Source organism: Natrix helvetica (assembly GCF_964273705.1).
Source record: "Natrix helvetica genome assembly, chromosome: 3".
Taxonomy (NCBI): Eukaryota; Metazoa; Chordata; class Lepidosauria; order Squamata; family Natricidae; genus Natrix; species Natrix helvetica.
The window spans coordinates 173,679,986-173,705,888 of NC_138549.1; the positions used below are offsets into that span (position 1 = coordinate 173,679,986).

The following is a 25,903-nucleotide window of genomic DNA, read 5'->3' on the forward strand; positions in this document are numbered from 1 at the left end:
GCAGAGGTGGAGTGGGAAGGGGGAAAATGTGGGATTTCGCCCTCCCACTCAAAAAGGGTAGGTTTTCTTGATCTGTGGGACGCAGTGGCTTGGGGGCTAAGACGCTGAGCTTGTCGATCAGAAAGGTCAGCAGTTCGGCGGTTCGAATCCCTAGTGCTGCGTAATGGAGTGAGCTCCCGTTGCTTGTCCCAGCTTCTGCCAACCTAGCAGTTCGAAAGCACGTAAAAATGCAAGTAGAAAAATAGGAACCACCGTTGGTGGGAAGGTAACAGCATTCCGTGCACCTTCGGCGTTGAGTCATGCCGGCCACGTGACCACGGAGACGTCTTTGGACTGCGCTGGCTCTTCGGCTTTGAAACGGAGATGAGCACCGCCCCCTAGAGTCGGGAATGACTGGCATGTATGTGCGAGGGGAACCTTTCCCTTTCTTTCCTGATCTGTGGATCGAAATCATAACGGCTGCAATTCTGTTTATTCGGCGATAGATACCCTATATTTTCAATTGGAGCGATTAAGAGAAAGAAGGCGGGGCCACAAGTGAATTTGGCAAACGAAAGCCTTCTTTAAATGTTTAACCGTGGATCTCGTTTTCGGGTCGCCTGTGTGAATCCAACAAAGGCTTGCATTTTTTTTTCTCTTCCCTTCTCGTTATCTTTATGTCAAGAACGCAAAAGCTTGCATCTGTTTGGCTACGGCGGCTTAGAAGAGAGAAGGGGAGAAAAGGCAGGATGGGAAGACTTTAGGGCCGAGAGACGGTGTGACCCTGCAGGTTGGTTGAATATGAGCCGCCGGGTCAGTGGGGATTCTTAGCAGCCATACGGATAGATCTGCTCTCTTCAGCGATCTCTCCCTAGTCTAGGCCTTCGGGTTTTCCAAACTTAACTTCTATCACCCAGGTAATCGATTCTGTCTATCTGTCTGTCTGTCTGTGTCTATCTATCTATCTACCCATCCTGTCTGTCTGCCTGCCTGCCTGCCTGCCTGCCTGCCTGCCTGCCTGCCTGCCTGCCTGCCTGCATCTATCTATCTATCTATCTATCTATCTATCTATCTATCTATCTATCTATCTATCTATCTATCTATCTATCTATCTCATCTATCTATCTCATCTATCTATCTATCTCATCTATCTATCTCATCTATCTATCTCATCTATCTATCTCATCTATCTATCTATCTCATCTATCTATCTCATCTATCTATCTATCTATCTATCTATCTATCTATCTATCTATCTATCTATCTATCATCTACCTACCTACCTACCTACCTATCCTGTCTGTCCATCCATCCATCCGCCTTAGGCATGAAAGCCAGCTGGGTGACAGGTGACTAGGTGACAGTGAGTTCCAGTACTGCCTGCCAAGCGCTGGGGAAATCAGGAGATTCCGGCAATCTGACCCACTGGTGGGCAAGGGACGTACTGTAGGAGATAAGAAAGGCATTCAAGGTAGGCTGGGCCTTAGATCTCTTGTAGGCATGCAGAGACTCATGACTTATGACACATTTGACTCTTCTCCCCCTTGGTTCAGCCTGGTTATCTCCTACACCGCCTTAGCAGAAGTGGGTTCCTACCGGTTCGGACCGGTTCAGCCAGTGGTGGGTTTCAAATTTTTTTTAGAACCCATTTTGTGGGTGTGTCCTATTTTGTGGGTGTGGCTTGGTTGTCATGTGACCGGGCGGGTATGGCCAACTTGTCGTCACTAATGCATGCTAAGTCACATGACATCCCCCCCAAGCCATGCCCACGTGGCAAACATTTTTGGGACTCCAATGAAAGGGGGGGGAAGAGAGGGGGGAGACTCCCCAAAACAGACAACTGGAGGATTAAGGGCTGAAATCAGGGACATCGGAGGAGGCAGGACAGAGAGGAATGCAGGAGAAAGCTATCACAGGCTGGGGCCAGTGAATGAGGCAGATGGAGAATGAAAGGAGATAGCGTAGCCGAGGGCAAAGGAGCCTGCAGCCTCCTTCATTCACATCTGGCAATGGGGGGCATGGGGGGGCTTTCTCACATGCCTTCCGGAGAAGGAAAGAAGGCGTGCGAGAAAGCCGTTTGAATGAAGGAGGCTGCAGGCTCCTTTGCCCTCGGCTACCCTATCTCCTTCCGTTCTCTGCTACCTGAACGAGTGAATGAGGCAGACGGAGAATGAAAGGAGATCGCGTAGGGTGGGGGGGAGCGAGCGAGGGGGGGGCAGCCAGGAGGCAGCGTTCCGGCACTGTGCCACCTGACAAACGGGTTCTAAAACGTACGCTGAATTTCACGGACGGGTTCTAGCGTACCAGTTAGAACAGGCTGAAACCCACCCCTGGGTTCAGCCGAACCGGTAGTGGTTTGGCACCCTGGGTGGCTGGAACTTGCCGCGACTTAGGCCTGCCACGCCCCTGAACCAGTTTTCCTATGTGGCCGCCATCTTGATTTCGGGTTCTGCGCATGCACAGCATTGTAATTGCACAAATTTATTTATTTTTTAAAATGTTTTGCACACGCGCAGACCTATTTGGGAGCAAACGCGCATGCGCGTAGAGCATGGAGCAAAATAAATAAATAAATTGCACGCACCGAACGGCAGTAATCCCGGGGGCAACCCAGCCCTACGCCTTAGGCGTGAAAGCTGGATTGGGGACTTTGGCCCAGCCACTCTCTCTGAGCCTGACCTTCCACACTGGGTTGGCCCTCGTGGGGCAAATAGAAGGTGGAAGGAGAGCGAGGAATCTCGCCATGCTGAGTTACTTCATAAAGTGATAAAGGAGGGATCAACGTAAATAAACGGATGGATTCGTTTTCACTTCCCAGAGTTTAAGAGAGGGAGTCCTCAACTTCCCGACTACAGTTGAGCCCAAAATTTATGAGAGATGTGTTCTGCGGGTTTTGCCTCATTTTATGATTGCTCTCACCCCATTCGTTAATTTGCAGTTGTTCAATTAGTGACCCGGTTGTTAAGTGAATCTGGCTTCCCCCATTGAACTTTCTTTCCGCAGAAGGTCGCAAAAGGGGATCGCCTGGCCCCAGGGCGCTGCAACCGTCAGCGATGTGAGTCAGTTGCTGAGTATCTGAGTTTTGATCCGGTGACCCTGGGGATTGCTGCAAGGGTTGTAAGCGTGAAAAAGAATCCTAAGGCACTTGTGTTCAGTACCTTCGTAACTCTGAATGTTCACTAAATGAACAGCTGTAAGTCGAGGACTATCTGTATTCCATAGTCATGGTGGCACATCACTTCGGATCCTTCAAGGGTTTTAATTCCTCCTCTTCCTCCTCCTCCTCCTCCTCTCTGATGGATTATGAAGGGTCAGACATCTTCAGCCCTACCTACCCTGCAGGAGGTTAAAGCACCCTTCCTTCCTTCCTTCTTCCCTCTCTCCCTTCTTTTCCTTCCTTCCTCCCTCTCTCCCTTTCCTCCCTTCCATCTTTCTTCCTTCCCCCCTCTACTTCCTTCCCCTCTTTCCTTGCACCCTCCCCTCTCCTCCCTCCCTCATTCCTTCCCCTCCCTTCCTGTCTCCCTTTCCTTCCTTCCTTCCTTCCTTCCTTCCTTCCTTCCTTCCTTCCTTCTTCCCTCTCTCCCTTATCTTCCTTTCTGTATTTCCTTCCTTCCCTCCCTCACCTTCCTTCCTTCTTCCCTCTCTCCCTTTCCTTCCTTCCTCTATTTCCTTCCCTCCCTCCCCTTCCTTCTCTTCCTTCCTTCCTCTCTCCCTTTCCTCCCTTCCATCTTCCTTCCTTCCACCCTCTACTTCCTTCCCCTTTCCTTCCCCCCTCCCCTCTCCTTCCCTCCTTGCTTCTCCCTTCCTGTCTCCCTTTCCTTCCTTCTTTCCTTCCTTCTTCCCTCTCTTTCCTTTCTTCCTCTTCCTCCCTCACCTTCCTTCTCTTCTGTGCTTCTTCCCTCTCTCCCTTTCCTTCCTTCCTCTATTTCCTTCCCTCGCACTGACCTTCCTCCTCTTCCTTCCTTCCTCCCTCTCTCCCTTTCCTTCCTTCCTCTACTTCCTTCCTTCCATCTTCTTTCCTTCCACCCTCTACTTCCTTCCCCTCTTTCTTTCCACCCTCCCTTCTCCTCCCTCCCTCCTCCCTTCCCCTCCCTCCCTGCCTCTCTTTCCTTTCTTCCTTCCTGTCTCCCTTTCCTTCCTTTCTCTCTCTTCTTCCTTCAGTCTCCCCCCTCCCTCCCTTCCTTTCTCTCTCTCTTTTCTCATTCTCTTAGCTATACTGCCCTTTAAGTTGCTCTATCAGCCTGAAACACAGTGTGTTTTGACTCAAACTAATAGGCAACGCGTTCAAATCTTTAGCCTGCACAGACTTTCCAATTCTGCCCCATGGATGGATTTGTTTTAAAAAGAGGCTCTTTGGCAGGGAATGCTTTTTGGGAATTGTGCTGCAATTATTAAACCAATGGACGCAAATATTCTGTAGTGAATTTCCTGCTGTTACCAATCTTCAGCATTGCAGGACATATATGCATCTTGTGATTGCCCGTGGATTTCTTTTTAACGGGCATGAATATCAAGGTCGACTCAGCCTTCCCTTCTTCCGAGGTGGGTAAAATGAGGACCCAGATTGTTGGGGGAAAGAGGCTGACCCTGTAAACCACTTAGGGAGGGCTGTAAAAGCACCCTGAAGTGGTATATAAGTCTAAGCGCTATTGATAAGTGCTGTTCTCCTCCTCCTCGGAAACCCTTCTAGCACTGATATTACCTAGTTGGGTAATGAAACATCCACAAACCAAAAGCTAAATTCAGAGAGTACCAAGGACTCCACCGTCATCAACTGCCAGCAGTTCGATTCTAACCGGCTCAAGGTTGACACAGCCTTCCAACCTTCCGAGGTGGGTCAAATGAGGACCCAGACGGTTGGAAGCCCTTTGCTGGCTCCGTAAACTGCTTGGAGAGGGCTGTGAAGCCCTGTGAAGCGGTATATACGGTATGTCTAAGAGCTATTGCTATCTATCATCTGTCCGTCCGTCCGTCCATCCATCCATCCATGTATCTGAATGCAGTGTGGCAGACTAACTCTGCCCACTGCCAGCAGCTTGATCCTAACCAGCTCAAAGTTGACTCAGCCTTTCGTCCTTCCGATGTCAGTAAAGTGAGGACCCAGATTGTTGGGGGCCATTTGCTGACTCTGTAACCTGCTTAGAGAGGGCTGTGAGCTATTGCTATTGTTATCTAACTAATCTATCTATCTATCTATCTATCTATCTATCTATCTATCTATCTATCTATCTATCTATCTATCATCTATCTATCTATCTATCTATCTATTCTAATCTACCTAATCTATCTTTCTTTCTTTCTATCTATCAATCTAATCTAATCTAATCTATCCAACTATCTATCTAATCTATCTAATCCAGCGATGGCGAACCTTTTTTGGCTCGCGAGCCATAAGTGGGAGGAGCGCAGGGGGGTCATGTGCGGGTGTGCCGCACCCATAATGCAATGCGTGACACACACACACCCAGTGTTCATGCGCACACTACAGGCGCGAGCCCCCATTTTTTTGCATGCTTTTTTCACCCTCCCCAGGCTCCAGAGGCTTTATAGGAGCCTGGGGAGGGCAAAAACAGCCTCCTCCGCCCCCCCGGAAGCCCTCCGGAGGCTTCAGGGACCTTCAGGAGGCTTCAGGAGCAGTCAAAATGACCCTCCGAGAAAACCAGAAGTCCATTCTTGAACTTCCAGTTTGCCCGTAGGGCTGGTTTTTTGCGCTCTGGAGGCTTCAGGGAAGCTCATGAAGCCTCCGTAGGGCCTCCAGGGGGGTGGGGGAGGCTCTTTTTGCCCTCCCCAGGCTCCTATAAAGCCTCTGGAGCCTGGGGAGGGTGAAAAATAGCTTTAAAAAGGGTGAACTCAGCTGGCCAGCGCGCACATGCGCGCTTGCCAGCTGACAGGGCAGCGCCTTGCGTGCTCTGACAAATGGCTCCGCGTGCCATCTGTGGCACGCGTGCCATAGGTTTGCCATCACTGATCTAATCTATCTAATCTATCTAATCTATCTAATCTATCTAGTCTATCTAATCTATCTAATCTATCTAATCTATCTAGTCTATCTAGTCTATCTAATCTATCTAATCTATCTAGTCTATCTAATCTATCTAATCTATCTAATCTATCTAATCTATCTAATCTATCTAGTCTATCTAATCTATCTAATCTATCTAATCTATCTAATCTATCTAGTCTATCTAATCTATCTAGTCTATCTAATCTATCTAATCTATCTAATCTATCTAGTCTATCTAGTCTATCTAGTCCCTTCGGGGAGAGGGGGCGGTCTATAAATCTAATAAATAAATAATAAATAAATAAATAAATAAATAAATAAATAAATAAATAAATAAATAAATAAATAAATAAATAAAATATCTAATCTATCTATCTGAATGCAGTATTGCAGGCTAACTCTTCCCACTGCCAGCAGTTCGATCCTTACCAGCTCAAGGTTGACTCAGCCTTCCATCCTTCCAAGGTCGGTAAAATGAGGACCCAGATTGTTGGGGGGCAATATGCTGACTCTGTAAACTGCTTAGAGAGGGCTGTAAAAGCACTGTGAAACGGTAGATGGGTCTAAGAGCTCTTGCTCTTGCTAATGCCGTTCTCTCTCAAATGAAAAGTGGGTCCGTGGGGAAAAGGCTCCGGTGCGTTCCAGAGGCACCCTATCAATAAGAGATGAAAGTAGCGGCGCCTTTGGCTCCGAAAAGTACAGGATCTTGCAGAAACTTTCAGAGTTTGCTTCTCCATTCCTGGGTTGGCAATATCAAATCTGGGTCAACCTGCATGCAGAGTCAGCAGTTTGAGACTGCAGCAGTTGATGGATGCAGGGTTGCAGGAATGCTGCACAGGTAGAAGGAGCATCACGTTAGAAAAACACGATTGCAAAGCAGTTTGGTAATGAAAGGATCCCACAGTAAAGAAGGAAGTAGAGTGGTTGATGACACACCCATGGATGGGCCTTGACTTCCAAACAGTTCGTTTAGCGACCCGTTCGAAGTTAATGACGGCACTGGAAAAAAAGTGACTTACGAGTGTTTTTCAAACTTGCGACTCTCGGCGTAAGTCCTGCGATCACGTGATCCAGATTCGAAGGCTTGGCAACCAGTTCCTATTTATGACGGTGGTATGCGATCCCCATTTGCGACCTTCTGACAAGCCAGTCAAAGGGGAAGTCAGATTCACTGAACAAGAGTGTTACTAACTGAACAGGTGCAGTGATTCGGTGAACAACCGTGGCAAGGAGGTCATAAAATGGGGCAGAACTCGCTTAACAACTGTCTCGCTTAGGAATGGAAATGTTGGGGTTCGATTGAGGTCCTGAGTTGAGAATTTCCTGGGTTTTAGAATAGAATAGATCAACAGAGTTGGAAGGGACCTTGGAGGTCTTCTAGTCCAACCCCCTGCTCAGGCAGGAAACCCTACACCACTTCAGACAAATGGTTCTCCAATCTCTTCTTTAAAATGTCCAGTGTTGGGGCATTCACAACTTCTGGAGGCAACTTCTGTTCCACTGATTAATTGTTCTAACTGTCAGGAAATTCCTCTTCAGTTCTAAGTTGCTTCTCTCCTCGATTAGTTTCCACCCATTGCTTCTTGTTGTACCCTCGGAGAATAGCTTGACTCCCTCTTCTTTGTGGCAACCCCTGAGATATCGGAAGACTGCTATCATGTCTCCCCTAGTCCTTCTTTTCATTAAACTAGACATTCCCAGTTCCTGCAACCGTTCTTCATATGTTTCAGCCTCCAGTCCCTAATCCTCTTTGTTGCTCTTCTCTGCACTCTTTCAAGAGTCTCCACATCTTTTCTACATCGTGGCGACCAGAACTGAATGCAGTATTCCAAGTGTGGCCTTACCAAGGCATTATAAAGTGGTATTAACACTTCACGTGATCTTGATTCTCTCCCTTTGTTGATGCAGCCTAGAACTGTGTTGGCTGTTTTGGCAGCTGCTGCACACGGCTGGCTCCTATTTAAATGGTCGTCCACCAGGACTCCAAGATCCCTTTCACAGTTACTTCTATTGAGCAAGGTACCACCTGTACTGTACCTGTGCCTTTTGTTTGTATTTAGCCATTCCATCACGCCCTTCGGCCTTGGTTTGGTCCAGCCACTGAGCTGCTGGTCCCACGTGAACCAGATTTAGTGAGAAAGCGAAGTCCTAGGATTTACAAGGAAAATTGATAGCAAGGTCAGAATGGTTTGATGCATCTATCAATCTGAACCAAAAATGAACCATCGACCGGCGGTAGCAGCTGCTTCAAGCAATAATTGGGATGTTTCCCATTTGAGGGCTGGTATTGTCCATCCGGTTTCCCCCTCATTAAGGGCTACCTTTTATTCCCATTTCCTCCCTCTGCTGGTCCTTCTCTCTCTCTCTCTCTCTCTCTCTCTCTCTCTCTCTCTCTCTCTCTCTCTCTCTCTCTCTCTCTCTCTCAATGTGCATTATTGATTTTCCGATCTATAAATCTGTACGTATATAGATCTGAAAGGAGCCCTCTGGAGCACCAGCTTTTACGCAGTTGACTTCACAATGTCCTCCAACCCTTAAGGTGGCAAGGCTACAATATAACACAACCAGGGGTGGCATTCAGCCGGTTTGGATTGGTTCGCCCCAACCGGTAGCGGAAATCGTGGGTGGGGCCGCCCATACTGGCTCTATGCCCCTGATGGCGAACCTATGGCATGCGTGCCAAAGGTGGCATATGGAGCCGCTGGCCAGCTGATTTTTGGCCTTCTGGAGGGCCTGGGGAGGCCGTTTACACCCTCCCCAGATTTCAGGAAAACCTCCGGGGGCTGTAGAGGGCGAAAAATTGCCTTGTTGGGCCAACGCAAGTTTGCAAACAATCTGGGCCCCAACAGCCCCAATGAGCCATGTGCAAGTGGGTGGGGAGGATTGAATTGGTGTGGGCATTTGTGAGCATGCAATAGCTCATGCATACACAATTTTGGCACGCCATAAGAAAAAGGTTCACCATCACTGCTCTATGCCATCCTATTTAGGCACGTTTTTGATGCCCTGCGCATGCACGGAATGCGCATGCGTGAGCAAAGAGGGCAGGCACATGTGAATCTGGCAGGCATGCAGCAAACCAGTGGTAACACAATGTGAAACTCACCGCTGAACACAACCCACAGTCTAAACGTGGCTGCTGGCCATGAGAGACAACCCTTGATCCCGATTGGTATCAAATGCACATCTCTTAAAAGAATCAAAATATTTGGGGATTTTGATGCCTTTGCTCAGAATCCTGCCGGCGTTTTAAATTTAATTGTATTTATTTATTTGTTTATTTTACTTCGAAATCTTGTCATATTTCCTGAATTATTTGAGCCATTAAAGTTACTCGTATTTCATTTTAGGCCGACCGTATGACCGCCAACTTAAAGTGGGTTTTGCCTGCTCTATAGGTAGTCCTTGACTTACAACTGTAATTGACTCAGCGTTTATGGCCATTAAGCCACCCTGGTCATTACGTGGGCCACCAAGGACCACTTAACAAGTGTGTCACTTAGCAATGGAAATTTCGGGCTCAAAGTGTGGCCATAAGTCGAGGACTATCTGTAGCCCACTGGCTGGAATTTGGAAGTCTGTATTTTGGCCTGCCAGAGGCCAGTGGATCTGGCAGCAGATTCAGACAGTGAGGAGGGTTGGGGAGGAACCTGGGCCAGTCCTGGAGTCTGGGGAAGGCTCTGATGAGGGCTCTGTGTCGGAGGCAGAGAGGGGGCCAGAGCCGTATGCCAGTTATCAGCTGCCTTCAGAGTCAGACGTCAGTGAGGCAGAAGAAAAGCTGAACCCTGTTCCAGGACAGCTGCCAGGAGAAGGGAACAGCTAAGGAACAAGAGCTGACTCTGGAGTAAAGGCCACAGGTGGATGGTGAATGGCCCCTCCCAGAGGGAATAGGAGCGAAAGGGGAGTTGAGTTTGCAGGAGAACATGAGTGCAATTCATTAAGATCTGTTCCTGGCTTCTTGCCAAGGAATTGCTGATACAGCATGGTGTTTAGAAGATATCGACCTGGCAGCTCTCCAAGCCTGATAAAGGTCTGTAGTTGTGAAATCTCTCGAAAAACTGTTGACTAGGACTTTGCTGGAGAGGAATTCCCTTTGAACGAAATAAAAGGGGTTTTATTGGGACGAGGAGTCGGCTTTGTGCTTTTGGGAAGCCTGGACTTTGAATGTGTCTGCCTCAGCTTATTCTATTTCAAGCTGATTATTGAACAGCAGCATAATTAAGGAAAGGCTGATCATTCCAGGGTGAAAGGAGAGGAGGAGAAAATTCGCCATTGAGTGCCGGCACAGCCGCCTCTGTTTATAAAATGGGAGCTTTGGCAATCTTCAAGAAATGGAACCATTACTGTGGATGAGATCGACATACAGAGCTGGAAATGGGATCTCAGCAGAAGTAGGTAGCTGAGCAATTTTGGATGGGAGAACTCTGAGGATGGTCAAGATAGATTACCGCCACGATGTAAAAAAGATTCTGAGACTCTGGAAAGAGTGTAGAGAAGAGCAACAAAGATCATTAGAGGACTGTAGGCTAAAATATATGAAGAACACTCTCTCTCTCTCTCCCCCCCCCTCCTCTTTCTTTCTTTCTCTCTCTCTCTCTCTCCTTCTCTCTCTCTCTCCTTTCTTTCTTTCTTTCTCTCCTCTCACTTTCTCTCTCTCCTTCTCTCTCCCTCTCCCTCTCCTCTTTCTTTCTTTCTCCCTCTCCTTTCACTTTCTCTCTCTCTCTCCTTCTCTCTCTCTCTCTCTCCCTCTCCTCTTTCTTTCTTTCTCCCTCTCCTTTCACTTTCTCTCTCTCTCTCCTTCTCTCTCTCTCTCCCTCTCCCTCTCCTCTTTCTCTTTCTCCCTCTCCTTTCACTTTCTCTCTCTCTCTCCTTCTCTCTCCCTCTCCTCTTTCTTTCTCCCTCTCCTCTCACTTTCTCTCTCCCTCCCTCTCCCTTCCCCCCTCTCTCTCTCACACACACACGATATCCCTTTTGCAGAGCTGTTTTACTGGAGGATGGCTGAATCCAGGAGCTGTGGTGCTGAAAGGACAGCTCCCCGGGCTTCAGTTTTCTGATTCACAAAAAGCACGACAGCCAGGAATTATCTGCTTGTAGGAAGTGATGTTTCAGCCAAAGCAAAGGTTTCTTTTTATGTAGGTGTGCATTTATTTATTAAAAATATAGGCTGCCTGTCTCACTAGCCAAAGTGACTCTGGGCAGCTTATAATGAAAAAAAGAAAGCAAAAAGAAAGAGAGAAAGAAAGAAAGAAAAGAGAGAAAGAGTTAGCAGAACTAGTCTGCAGCACTCCACTCTTAACCACTGCACCACCATGGCTCATAATGGGGCAAAACTTACTTAGCAAGTGTCTCGCTCAGCAGCAGAAACCTTGGGTTCTGTTGTGGTCGTAAGTCGGGGACTACCTGTAAAGACCGAGAGAGAGGCCGATATCTCTTGAGAGAATGGGCCAAGGAAAGGACAACCTGATCCTTCCTCTTGCTGTCTAGCTCCACAATACTTTTTGTGGGATGAAAGATGGCTGCAAGAAGAACACTCAGTTAGAGTCCCACTGGACGGCCAGGAAAGTTCAGGGAAATGGTGTCTCCAGGTATCCTCCCGAGCCGCTTTCTCTGACACACACCCTGCCACGAGAACTGATCCTCCCCTCTTTGGGATGCCGGTTGTCAGGAAGCAGCTAATTGCTCCTGATTGCTGGCGCCAAGATGGAGAGACAGGGTCCCCAATGCCAGGAGTTATCCACAACCCCATCGCCTCATTAGTTTTCTCCCAACAGCTGGGCCCTTTGTCTTCTGCTGCTGATCTGGAAGAAATGGGATCTTTACGTTTCGGGATATTATTGATAAATATGAATGGGAAAACAGATCCCGAGACTAGAGTCAGAATCTCTCTCTATATTTAAAAGCCAAGTACCACTCACTCATCACAAAATCTCCAGAACAGTAAAGCCTACAAACTTGAAATTTGGCACATATGTTCCTCTTGGCTTCTAGGCGCTCACTAAGAAACGATTTTTCAAAATGGCCATCAGATCATTAGTATTTCTTATACGGTAATTAACATGCTCCTATGCTAAGGAGTTCTACTCCCCCTCCCCACCTGAAAAGAACTCTGTTCCAACTGCCAGTTGCCTCACATTCCGTTGCCTCAGTTCAAACTGGCAAACACTCCACTCCTTCACTCAGGAGCGGTCTGAGGCTCTTTACAGTACTAAATGTCGGTACCTCACCAAAATGTCTACCCTTCCATCTATGGATCTGCTTCCTGATTCAAGCGGTGGGAGAGATATTCCCTTATGCGTTTCAATCACCGACCTCCGCTGAGCCAACCGATTGTGAACTGAATTCTCCTGCATAGCCCGATCATATAGTTTTGTCGCGAAGCACTGGTATCCAGCTGCTAGCAGGATATAACAGAATTGGAAGGTGATAATATTTTTTCTGATACCAGTGCTACAGTTATTAACAGGCTTTAAGAGAATAACAGACTTGGGAGGAACCTTAGAGGTTCTCTAGTCCAATACCCTGCTCATGCAGGAAACCTCTATACCCGTGATGGCGAACCTCTGGCACATGGCTCCATTTCTGAGGGCACACAAGGTGTTGCCCTATCAGCTCCATCGCACATGCGGACGCTGGCCAGCTGATTTTGGCCCTGATTTTCAGCCGTTTTTCGCCTTTCCCAGGCTTCAGGAGGCTTCTCTGAAGCCTGGGGAGGGCGAAAAATGAGGCCCAACGGAAGTTCAGGAACAAACTTTTGGGTTGCCTGTTGGGCCGTTTTTCTCCCTCCAGAGGCTTCATGAGGCTTTCCTGAAGCCTTTGGAGAGCAAAAAACTGGGCCCAATGCACTTCCCGGAAGTCCGGAGTCTTTAGTGAGGCCCTTGCACAGACGCAGGAAGGGGAGGTTGTGCGTGCATGCGCTTTGGGGAGGGCTTTGCATTATGGGTGTGGGCACATGCGCATGCTTCCCCCCCCCCAGGCTCCCCTCGCTTTTGCCACGCCTCGACAAAAAAATTAGCCATCACTGCTCCATACCATTTCATCCCTTGTAAGAGGTCGTGGCTGAAACACCAAAGGCTCTGCGAGATGCATCACGGCAAGATCTCTGGGAGAGAGTGAATCTAGTTTTGCTTTATTATTTTTTCTCTGCTTTTCGCCTTGGCATGTGGCAGCACAAACATTTAGCCAGGACAGTTGAAAACCTTGGAGTTGTTGTGGGCGTATAATATGCCATGCGTGCTTAATGTTGACTTGGCTTAACAGATTAACCGAGTGGGAAGGGACCTTGTAGGTCATCTAGTCCAATCCCCTGCCCAAGCAGGAGACCCTAAATACCATTTCTGACAGATGGCAGTCCAGACTCTTATACAATACAATAGCAGAGTTGGAAGGGACCTTGGAGGTCTTCTAGTCCAACCCCCTGCCCAAGCAGGAGACCCTAAATACCAATCCTGACAGATGGCAGTCCAGACTCTTATACAATACAATAGCAGAGTTGGAAGGGACCTTGGAGGTCTTCTAGTCCAACCCCCTGCCTAGGCAGGAAACCCTATACCGTTTCAGACAAATGGCTATCCAACATCTTCTTAAAGACTTCCAGTGTTGGGGCATTCACAACTTCTGGAGGCAACTTCTGTTCCACTGATTAATTGTTCTACCTGTCAGGAAATTTGTCCTCAGTTCTAAGTTGCTTCTCTCCCTGATTAGTTTCCACCCATTGCTTCTTGTTCTGCCCTCAGGTGCCTTGGAGAATAGTTTGACTCCCTCTTCTTTGGGGCAACCGCTGAGATATTGGAAGACTGCTATCGTGTCTCCCCTAGTCCTTCTTTCTCTTAAGCTAAACATACCCAGTTCCTGCAACCGTTCTTCATATGTCTTAGTCTCCAGTCCCCTAATCCTCTTTGTTGCTCTTCTCTGCACTCTTTCCAGGGTCCCTGCAACTTTTCTACATCGTGGTAACCAAAACTGGATGCAGCTATATGTATGTTGTGGGGTTTGCATGTATGCGTGACTCAGGGTGTGCAGTCCAGTGTGTTAGGTTATTCTTCTTGCTGTTGTTTTTAATTTTATTTGTATATTTTCTCTTTGTGTACAATTAAGTGCTCGGTGAACAGCGTACTGTCTGAGTCAGTTTGTTTACATAACAATATTAAACTCCTAGTTAGGTTATTGTTTTTTTAAAAAATATTTTTTATTTTTGAATAAACACAAACAGACAAAACACAACAAACACCACAAAAATATCTTCCATTACAAATTATAAAGCGTGTGTCAATTGGTTACCATGAGCTTTCGTGCATCCCTTCCACAGTCACCACCTACAATTCATATCAAGTGATATGTTTTAAATCAAATATATTTCTCCTTCCGTAAGAAACTCAAGACCCACCTGTTCCAATTAGCTGGCCTGGCCCAATCACAATCATGATCTAATCCCTCGACTCTCCTGGCCGGTTATTTTAAATTTTGGGGTATTTTAATTTGGTTTTAATCACTAATTAATTTTTGCACTATTGTACAGACTTGTGTTTAATTTGTTTTATGGGGTTTTGTAATTGTTGTATATAATGTATTTTATTCTGTCTGTACACCGCCCCGAGTCCCCTCGGGGAGAGGGAGCGGTTGACAAATCCAATAAATGATGAATGAATGAAAATGATATATTTATATATATGACTATCATCATACCTCAATCTTCATAGGAGTATGATTGTTTTTACATCCCTTTATATAAAATACATTCCAAAATTTAAAGCAAAACCGCCTGATGGCATTCCGTTATCTATTTTCAATATCATCCAGCCACATTACATCTTTATGACATTTTCTAAATTAAAAAAATTAATTATGTTTAATAACAAAGTTTCTAGACCTCCTTTCTTAATCACTGTTTACAATTTATATCCAATTTCCCTTTGGTTATGTCAATACACATATTACATTATTATCGTTATCAATCATTTATTTAAAAACCTCCATCATCATTTCATTTTTATTTTTTGGTCTTAGTTTAACTAATTTTTTTTTAATATTATAAGCTTTTATACCTAACAAAGTTTCTAAACTTCCTTTCGTGATCACCATTTAGAATTCATACCAAATTGAAGGTTATGGTTAATTGTACTGCGCAGATCCCAAAATTGGGTTACAGGTGGTCCCCGACTTACAACAGTTCATTTAGTGACAGTTGGAAGTTACATCAGCACCGATGTAACTGATGTAAGTGACTTATGACTGGTTTTCACACTTACCGCCGTTGCAGCATCTGTGGTTATGTGATCAAAATTCAGATGCTTGGCAACTGACGCGTAGTTATGACGGTCGCAGTGTCCCGGGGTCAAGTAATCCCTTTTGCGACTTTCTAAGAAGCAAAGTCCACGGGGAAGCCAGATTCACTTAACAAACTGTGTTACTAAGGTACTGCAGTGATTCACTTAACAACTTTGGCAAGACAGGTCGTAAAATGGGGGCAAAGCTTGCTTAACAGTTGTCTCACTTAACAGACATTTTGGGCTCAGTTGTGGTTGCAAATCAAGGATGACCTGTATTCTAAACCCTTAAGAGCTTTCATTTGGTATGAAAGCAGCCCTATTATTTGCAAGAATAAATACAGACTTCAAATGATGTTTTTAATTGCATTTTAATTATACGCAATTGTCTATAGAGGAAATGATTAGTTAAATTAGAGATGTGAGGTTGGGATAGGTAGATCTGAGATGTAGGCGTTTTTATTTATTGTTTAGACCTGGAGTTGAATCTTCTTTCTTAAAATGACATCTAGTAGAGATCCAAACCCCACACACAGGAGATGGAAAAGTGTGTAAGGCCACACTTGGAATATTTACATCCTGTTTTGGTCACCACGATGTAGGAAACATGTGGAGACTCTAGAAAGAGTGCAGAGAAGAGCAACAAAGAGGATTAGGGGACTGGAGGCTAAAACATATGAAGAACGGTTGCAGGAACTGGGAATGTCTAGTTTAATGAAAAGAAGGACTAGGGGAGACAGGATAGCAGTCTTCCAATATCTCAGGGGCTGCCACAAAGAAGAGGGAGTCAAACTATTCTCCAAGGCACCTGAGGGTAGAACAAGAAGCAATGGGTGGAAACTAATCAAGGAGAGAAGCAACTTAGAACTGAGGAGAAACTTCCTGACAGTTAGAACAATGTGGAACAGAAGTTGCCTCCAGAAGTTGTGAATGCCTCAACACTGGAAGTCTTTAAGAAGATGCTGGATAGCCATTTGTCTGGAACGGTATAGGATTTCCTGCCTAGGCAGGGGGTTGGACTAGAAGACCTCCAAGGTCCCTTCCAACTCTGCTATTGTATTGTATTGTATGTTTGATTTTCCAAATTCTTTTCTAATTCTGGTTAGTGCCGGGCCTGGAAATAAAAAGGAAAAAAAAAAATAGCGCACGGCTAGAAATCCTTTGTAAAATAGAATTGAGCCAAACATTCAAAGCCAAATGTAACATGACATATCGATTTCTATTTATGGGTTAAATGTCTTAAGGTCTCATTCGTCACATTTCCCTCTTTCAGAAAAGAAGAAGATTTGTAGCTCAGGGTTGAAATGAGGGATCCTTGGTGCTCTCCGACCTTGGTGGTTTTCTTTCAGATGTTTTATGACCAAGCTAGGTAACAGCATCAAGGCCCATGATGGCATTACCTGGCTTTATGAAACCTCTGCAAGAAAACCACCAAGTTCAGAGAGCATCAAGGTTTCCTCTTTCCCCTCTTCCAATTTTATCCGAGAAGCAAATTTTGTGAAATCGGTTAGTCATAAACTCCTCGACCAGTCTATAATTACCCGGTGAGCTCTTGTGACAAAAAGCATATTTTAACCCGGTCTATACTCTCAGTGATGGCTAACCCTTTTTGTCATTGCATGCTCAAAGTGCGTGTATGCGCCTGCGCCCGCACCCATAAGGCAATACATGTGTGACACCACCCCCACCCCGTGTAGCCTGCCCCCTTGCGCATGTGTGTGTGTGACCCCCACTCCGTGTGCGATGGCTTAAGTGCCCGCAGAGAGGGCTCTGTGTGCCACCTGTGGCACGCATGCCCATAGGTTCGCCATCGTGGCTCTAAGCGCTACACCCCACACAGGATCTCCTGCTTGAGCAGGGGGTTGGACTAGAAGACCTCCAAGGTCCCTTCCAGCTCTATTCTGATTGATTGAACACTAGGGGTGGGTGGCTGTAGGTTTCACGTGCATGCTGGCCAGGTTTCCTCTTTGCAAGCATCGGGTCAGACAAAACATTTCTTGTACATGCTAGCTCAGCGATGGCGAAACTTTTTTGGCTCGCGTGCCATAAGTGGGGGGAGCGCAGGGGGGGCGTGTGCAGGCGTGCCGCACCCATAATGCAATGCGCACCCCCCCAGTGTGCATGCACACACTACAGGTGCGACCCCCCCATTTTTTGCATGCTTTTTTTGCCCTCCCCAGACTCCAGAGGCTTTATAGGAGCCTGGGGAGGGCGAAAACAGCCTCCCCCGCCCCCCCGGATGCCCTCCAGAGGCTTCAAGGACTTTCAAGAGGCTTCCCTGAAGCCTCCGGAACAGTCAAAACGAACCTCCGAGCAAACCGGAATTCCGTTCCCGAACTTCCGGTTTGCCCATAGGGTTCATTTTTGCATTCCGGAGGCTTCAGGGAAGCTCATGGAGCCTCCGGAGAGCCTCAGGGGAGGCAGGGGAGGCTCTTTTTGCCCTCCCCAGGCTCCTATAAAGCCTCTGGAGCCTGGGAAGGGCGAAAAATGGCTTTAAAAAAGGGTGAACTCAGTTGGCCAGTGCGCGCATGCCGCTGCCCAGCTGACAGGGCAGCGCTTCGTGTGCCCTGACAAATGGCTCTGCATGCCACCTGTGGCACGCGTGCCATAGGTTCGCCATCACTGTGCTAGCTGGACTGTCGTCTTAACTAATGAAGTTCCTTCCCGGTGAGTTTTTCAGAGGCAAACGGACAAGAAAGAAGATAATTATGCTGAGATGCCGCAGCCCCAATCTTTTGGCTCAGGGCCACCACGGAGACATCAATTTCTGTCTCCGTTTTATCTTCGCGACTTGATCAGCCGATAACATCACCCAACCCTAATTATGCCGGTCACGCATTCAGGCTATTAGTTCCGTAATTTATGCGTCCCTGATCTGAGAAACATTTTCTTGGTTCTTGCGAATGGAGCATTCTCTCCTGGAGCTGCCGTCCCAGCCGACGTTAAGATTTGTGTCCTCGCTTTTAAAATGCATGGAGAGTTCAGGCCATTGCCAGGAGTATGGATTTTTCCAGGTGCGTTTTGAGGACTGAGGTGTGAGTAATTGCAGACCCCTGCCTGTCATAATATTTTTTCTGATACCAGTGCTATAGTTATTAACAGACCGTTAGAGTTGGAAGGGTCCAATCCCTTCCTCAAGCAGGAGACCCTATACCATTGCAGACAAATGGTTATCCAATCTCTTCTTTAAAACTTCCAGTGTTGGCGCATTCACAACATCAGGACGTAACTTGTTCCACTGGTTAATTAGAATTGAATAGCAGAGTTGGAAGGGACCTGGGAGGTCTTCTAGTCCAACCCCCTGCTTAGGCAGGAAACCCTATACTGTTTCAGACAAATAGCTATCCAACATCTTCTTAAAGACTTCCAGTGTTGGGGCATTCACAACTTCTGGAGGCAACTTCTGTTCCACTGATTAATTCTTCTCACTGTCAGGAAATTTCTCCTAAATTGCTTCTCTCCTTGATTAGTTTCCACCCATTGATTCTTGTTCTGCCCTCAGGTGCCTTGGAGAATAGCTTGACTCCTTCTTCTTTGTGGCAACCCCTGAGATATTGGAAGACTGCTATCTTGTCTCCCCTAGTCCTTCTTTTCATTAAAATAGACATACCCAGTTCCTGCAACCGTTCTTCGTATGTTTTAGCCTCCAGTCCCCTAATCCTCTTTGTTGCTCTTCTCTGCACTCTTTCTAGAGTCTCCACATCTTTTCTACATCGTGGCGACCAGAACTGGATGCCGTATTCCAAGTGTGGCCTTGCCAAGGCCTTATAAAGTGGTATTAACCCTTCACCTGATCTTGATTCTATCCCTCTGTTTCCTCGTATGTTTGAGCCTCCAGTCCCCTTATCATCCTGGCTGCTCTTCTCTGCACTTTTTCTAAAGTCTCAACATCTTTTTTACATTGTGGCCACCAAAACTGATTGCAGTATTCCGAATGTGGCCTTACCAAGGCATTCACTTAACATATGTGGCAAAAAAGGTCACTCATTTAATAACTGTCTCACCTAGCAACAGAAATGTTGGGCTCAATTGTGGTTATAGGTCAAGGACTACCTGCATTAAGTCTCAAAAAATAGACATTGATTTAAAAGACACTGAAATAGCTTATGAATATGGCTTATTAGCCAGCTGGTAATCGGCTTTCCATCGCTCTGGCACTCACGCGCGCACACACGTACACACACCTACACACACACACACCTTCCGAATTGGGCACTCTATGCCTAAAAGTTCACCATCACTGACCTATAGAATGGAATGGGATGGAATGGAGGAATAAGGAATGGAATAGAATAGAAAAAATGGAATGGAGTGGAGTGGAATGGAATAGAAAAAATGGAATGGAATAGAATAGAAAATGTGGAATGGAATAGAATAGAAAAATGGAATGGAATAGAATAGAAAATGTGGAATGGAATGGATTGGAATAGAATAGAAAAGTAGAATGGAATGGAATAGAATTGAGAGAGGAGGAAAGAAGCAACTTAGAACTGAGGAGAAACTTCCTGACAGGTAGAACAATTAATCAGTGGAACAGAAGTTGCCTCCAGAAGTTGTGAATGCCCCAACACTGGAAGTTTTTAAGAAGATGTTGGATAGCCATTTGTCTGAAACAGTATAGGGCCGTGATGGCGAACCTATGGCAAGGGTGCCACAGGTGGCACGCAGAGACATTTCTTAGGGCACGTGAAGCGTTGCCCTGTCAGATGGCCAGTGCGCATTTATTTTTGGCCATTTTTCACCCTCCGGAGGTGTCTCTAAAGCTTCCGGTGGGCGAAAAACAACCCAAAGCACAAACCGGAAGTTCAGGAATGGACTTCCGATTTGCACATTGGGCCGTTTTTCTCCCTCAGGAGGCTTCCCTGAAGGCTCCAATGGGGAAAAAACGACCCTGCGGGCAACCCGGAAGTTTGGGAATGGGCCATTTCCGGCCTCCAGAGGGCCATTTTCGCCCTCCCCAGCTCCTAGAAAGCCTTTGGAGCCTGAGGAGGGCAAAAAAAGGGTCCACCGTGCCATCGCGCACCAAAAGCAAGGGGGGGCAGGGAGTTGCACGTACATGTGTGGGGAGTCATGTGCGCATGCACAGGGGGAGGGCACACAGGTGTACAATCCACTCACGCTCTGCCCGCTTTTCGCACGTGATGGCAAAAAGGTTAGCCATCACTGGTGTAGGGTTTCCTGCCTAGGCAGGGGGTTGGACTAGAAGACCTCCAAGGTCCCTTCCAACTCTGCTATTGTATTGTATTGTAGAAAAGAACAGAACAGAAGAGAACTAGGACTAGGACTAGGAATGGAATAGAATAGAATAGAATAGAATAGAATAGAATAGAATAGAAAAAAGAAAAGAAAAAAATGGAATGGAATAGAATAGAAAACATGGAATGGAATAGAATGGAGTGGAATGGAATGGAAAATATGGAATGGAATGGAATAGAATAGAATAGAAAAAATGGAATGGAATGAAATAGAAAATATGGAATGGAATGGAGTGGAATGGAATAGAATAGAAAAATGGAATGAAATGGAATAGAATTGAGAGAGGAGGAGAGAAGCAACTTAGAACTGAGGAGAAACTTCCTGACAGTGAGAACAATTAATCAGTGGAACAGAAGTTGCCTCCAGAAGTTGTGAATGCCCCAACACTGGAAGTCTTTAAGAAGATGTTGGATAGCCATTTGCCTGAAACAGTATAGGGTTTCCTGCCTAGGCAGGGGGTTGGACTAGAAGACCTCCAAGGTCCCTTCCAACTCTGCTATTGTATTGAATAGCAGAGTTAGAAGGGACCTAGGAGGTTTTCTAGTCCAACCTCCTGCTTAGGCAGGAAACCCTACACCATTTCAGTCAAATGCATGGGACCCAGGTGGTCTCTGTGTTAACCATGCCTACCCAAATCTTTGGACAGTTTCAAAAACTAGGGGTTTTTTCCCACCCCCAGGCAGTGAGTTAGGATGCTGGATGAGCCTTTCTGAAGAATTCTGAATATCTGGTTTTGGGGGCCTCTGTTTGCACTGTTACGTATTGCATGGTTGAGGTTTTATGTTTATTGTTTATCTCTGTTTCTTAATCCTGTTTTAGCTACCCAGAGTCACAATTTGTGACTTGGCGGTCCTATCAATTGCATAAATAAACCAATAAATGTTTCAAAGTCAATCCGAGGGGTTATTCCACATCCTCAGTCCTAAAATTCCCCCTCGACCATCCCATATCCTGCAGCATCAACATATGTTTATCTGCCCAATGAAGTAGGACAAGCAAACTTTGGTCACACTGGATGGCCTTTATAGGATCAGCCATCCATGGAGAGCATTAGGTTATGGTAAACTGCATTAAACCATGCCCAACTTTCATTTTTATTCTGCTTTTTCCAGCTTACAAAGAGAAAATGAAGGAGCTGTCTCTGCTTTCGCTGATCTGTTCCTGTTTCCACACCCAGCCACATCCAAATACCATCTACCAGTATGGAGGTAAGTGGTCCACATGCATTACAACCTACAAAACCTCAAACTAGTCCTTTCTACAGGTCTTGGCACTACAATTCCCATATTGTGGCCTGCCAGTGGGTCTGATAGCAAATTCAGACAGTGAGGAAGTTGGGGAGGAACCTGGGCCAGTCCTAGAGTCTGGGAAAGGCTCTGAGGAGGGCTCTGTGTCGGAGGCAGAGAGGGGGCCAGGGCCGTATGCCAGTTATCAGTTGCCTTCAGAGGCAAACATCAGTGAGGCAGAAGAACAGCTGAAGCCTGTTCCCAGTGTGTGCATGTGCAGAGTTGCCAGACGAAGGGAACAGCTAAAGAACAAGAGTCAACTTGGGAATAAAGGCACAGGTGGACGGTGAATGGGCCTTCCCATAGGGTATAAAAGAGGAGCGAAAGGGGAGTGGAGTTTGCAGGAGACCATTAGTTCGCTTAATTGGTTCATGACTCTCCGAGACTCCTGGCCAAGTTCTGCAGAGATCGGCCTGGCAGCTCTCCAAGCCAGAGAAGGTCTGTGACTGTAAATCCTCCCTCGAAAGACTTTGCTGGATGTGAATGAGCAGAATTCGCAGTTGATTAATCAAAAGGGCTTTTGGAGTTTGCAGGGACCATTCGTTCATTCCTGCGTTCTTGCCAAGTATTGTGGCGTCTGAAAGATATCAGCCTGGCCACTCTCCAAGCCCGATCAAGGTCGGTAATTGTGAACTATCTTGAAAGACTGTGGGCCAAGACTTTGCTGGAGTAGAACTGACTGTCAATTAAATAAAAGGGGTTTATTGGGATAAGGACTAGGCTTTGTGCTGCTGGGGAAGCCTAGGCTAAGTACACCCCCTTGCTAAGTCAAGGAGGGAACAAACGCAGGGAGGACCAACTGCAGAAGACGGATATAAATGTTTGCAATTTCAAGTGGGGCACTGACAGCTGCATCTTGTCTGCAGTCCAGACTGGGCCTAACTGAGTTATCACTGATGAATGAATGAATTGTCCTGTCGCAACATGCTTTGAGCATGTGAAGGATCCCTCCATCAAGCAGAGAAACCACAAATACTGCCTTGTGCTCACATGAACGAAACCAACACGAAAGCACAGACAAGCTGGCTCCACTGTCTGTTAGAGAGTCTATTCTGATTAGGTTCTCGGGTTCCCTCAAGACTCTTCCATTCTGCAGTTTAGTCGATGGAAGTAGCAAAAGGCCAAGACTGTTTTTTCTGGCCCGCTTGAAGAAAGTCTTGCATTGGTTTGCTTAGGTTCCCATTTATTTATTACTAGCTGATAACCTGGCATTGCCTGGGTATTAATAGACGTCAAAGCGTTTATCTGACCAGGAGCCATGGAGAGGGGTCTTTCTTCCCCTTACTCCCATGCCCATTATCCCTGCCTTCTCCCTTCCCCCTCCCATGCGCTCCTCTTTCCCGATCCTGGCACTTTGACCCAGATCCATCAGGCGCTTCCTCATTGGTCCACTGGAGGGTGAACGTCACAGCTGGCTTTCCAGAGGAAGCTGATAAGGAACTGACAACACAAACAATTGTCACTCTAGGATGCCGGACTCACTCTCCGTAATGGCCCAGGCTCTCCCTTCCCCTTCCCATGACATCATAAACAATTGCCGTTCTAGGATGCTGCACTTGCTCTCCTTAACGGCCCAAGCATTCCAGAGTTATGCTGGAACGGACACATAGACACACACCAGGGGTGTCTTACCCTCCCCTAGTATTTGTTTCCAGAGAGTAAGTCATCTGTGTACCAAGTTTGGTTGAAATCGCTGGAGGCGCTCCAGAGTTCTGCTGGAACATACATACATACATACATACAAAATATATAGATGGATGGACAGAAGAAGAAGATAGAAGAAGATTAATTCATTTGATTTTTATTCCACCTTTATTTTTTCTAAATAACCCAAAGCAGTGAACATATCTAATACTCCTCCTTCCTCCTGCTTTCCCTACAAGAACAATTCTGACAGGTCGGTTATACCAGTACTTCTCAATTATTTTCTGTCATGCCCCCCCTAGGAAGAAGAAAACATTTCGCCCCCCCCCCCCCCCCGCGACTGTAAATAGTGTCATTTGTCTATAAACACCTATAAACACTCTGCATAACACTGTATCCTTATTAACGTATAAGAGAATAAAAAAAGAAAGAAATGTGGATCAATTTACAACAAAGAATAGCTTTATTAACTTTATTACAGTCCAAATGTTTCCTATAAATAGGACATGTTATGAACTTTTTTTTTTAACTTGTCGTGTCTCTTTATTTATCCTAAAATTTAGGACCTAAATAGACACGACAGAGTAAAAAAACAAAAGGAGAAAAATATTTTAAACTGCAGAGATAGGCCTGAGTAGTAAACCAGGCACTTGGTCAAAAGATCCATTGGAGGAGATTGCATCTTTCTGGAACCAAAGAGTCACATGGATATGTCTCCACACCTCCTTTTACGACACAGCACAGAAACATACAGATGTTTTTCAGTCTCTATAAGGTACACACCACAACAAGAGTGACTGACTTACATTCATTCTGCCACACACTCCAAGAGTCAGGAGACAAATAATAGCAATAGTAAAAAATATTACACTTAAATTTGAAAGGAAACTCAACAGGGAGACATTCTCACAGACACGGAATCCCACTAGAAGGCTTCAATAAATAAACTTAGCAATAACACCCACCAGATACAAGGAACTTCCAAAAGACTTGATAGCAAAAGCTTTTGCTTCCGCTTCCCCTCGCGGCCAGTTGCAGGGCGTGGATCGCGTTCGGAGAAGGCGGAGCGGCAGCTCCTCCCTCAGCCAGGAGCCAGCGGGGGGTGGTCGGACAGGCTGGTCGCATTCGCCTTCGCCTTTGCCGCCTTTGCCGCCGCCGTTGCCGCCTTCGCCGCCGCCGTTGCACCCAGATGGAAAGGGAGCCTTCGCGCCCCCCTTTACGGAGCCTCGCGCCCCCCCAGGGGGGCGCGCCCCACTATTTGAGAACCGCTGGGTTATACTGAGAGAGAATGATTGGCTCAAAGGCACCCAGACGGTTTTCATGCCTATAATAGAACTAGAATTCATAAATTCCTGGTAACTGGCCCAGTCACCCAGCTGGTTTTTGTGCCTAAGGCAGGACTACAACTCACCAGTTCCCGGTGACCAGCCTAAAGTCACCCAGATAGCTTTCATGCCTATGACAGGACTAGAACTCACAAACTCCTAGTAATTGCCCCAAAGTCACACAGCCGGCTTTTATGCCTAAGACAGGACTAGAACTCACCATCTCCTGTCGATTGATCCAAAGTCACCCAGCCGGCTTGTGATGCTTAAGGCGAGACTAGAACTCACCCTCTCCCGGTTTCTAGGCCAGCAACTTCACCACTATGCAAAACTGGCAATATGGAGAGAAAAAAAGCTGAGCTATACAGTATGTAAATAACATGAGAAAAGTTTTAAAAAGCGCAATTCATACAGTCACCTGCAAATCACCAGACTCTGAGTAATGGAGTGATGTAAACGCGCATGTGACTCAATCCTTATTTTCTTTAACTCCCAAGGGAGATCTTTTTTTATTTTTATTCTGCTTATAATTGCAGATGTGCTGCAGAAGTGTGTCACTTCACTATAAGCTTAATTTGGTTGGGTTTTAACTTCATTTATTTGTGTGTGTGTGTGTGTGTGTGTGTTGTATTTGTGCTGATAAATAATAGGAGACTAGTATAGATCTATTTCAAGCTATTTAGCTCTCATCAGCTAGCCATACCCTTACTGGGATTTGAACCTGGGCTGTATTACATATTAGACAGCATACCAGGGGTTGTAACACAAATACATATGGCTAAGACTCCTGCCTAATATATAATACAGTCCAGGTTCAAATCCCAGTAAGGGTGTGGCTAGCTGATGAGAGCTAATTAGATTGAAATAGATCTATACAAGTCTCCCTTTATTTATTTATCAGTACAAATACAACACAATATATATATATATATATATATATATATATATATATATGTGTGTGTGTGTGTGTGTGTGTGTGTGTGTGTGTGTGTGTGTGTGTGTGTGTGTGTGTGTGTGTCTACACAAACACATACATACATACTAGCTGATAACCTGGCATTGCTCGGGTATTTATTTAGGCTATTATATAAGTTTATACACACACATACAGACAACACAATCAGGGGTAGTAGTCACTTATTTTCC

General features: G+C 46.1%; 1 protein-coding gene across 2 annotated transcripts in view; it reads left to right on the forward strand.

Annotated features, from left to right (window-relative positions):
• The window catches only part of STMN3 (stathmin 3), a 40,073-nt gene that overhangs the window by 3,826 nt on the left and 10,344 nt on the right, over window positions 1–25,903 (forward strand). Inside the window, exons 2-3 of one of the 2 annotated variants that reach the window (XM_081945976.1) lie at window positions 665–769; window positions 21,615–21,710. In XM_081945976.1, the coding sequence (XP_081802102.1) occupies window positions 665–769; window positions 21,615–21,710 (201 nt within the window). The remainder of the gene's footprint in view (window positions 1–664; window positions 770–21,614; window positions 21,711–25,903) is intronic. The other variant, XM_081945977.1, reaches the window with a different exon arrangement.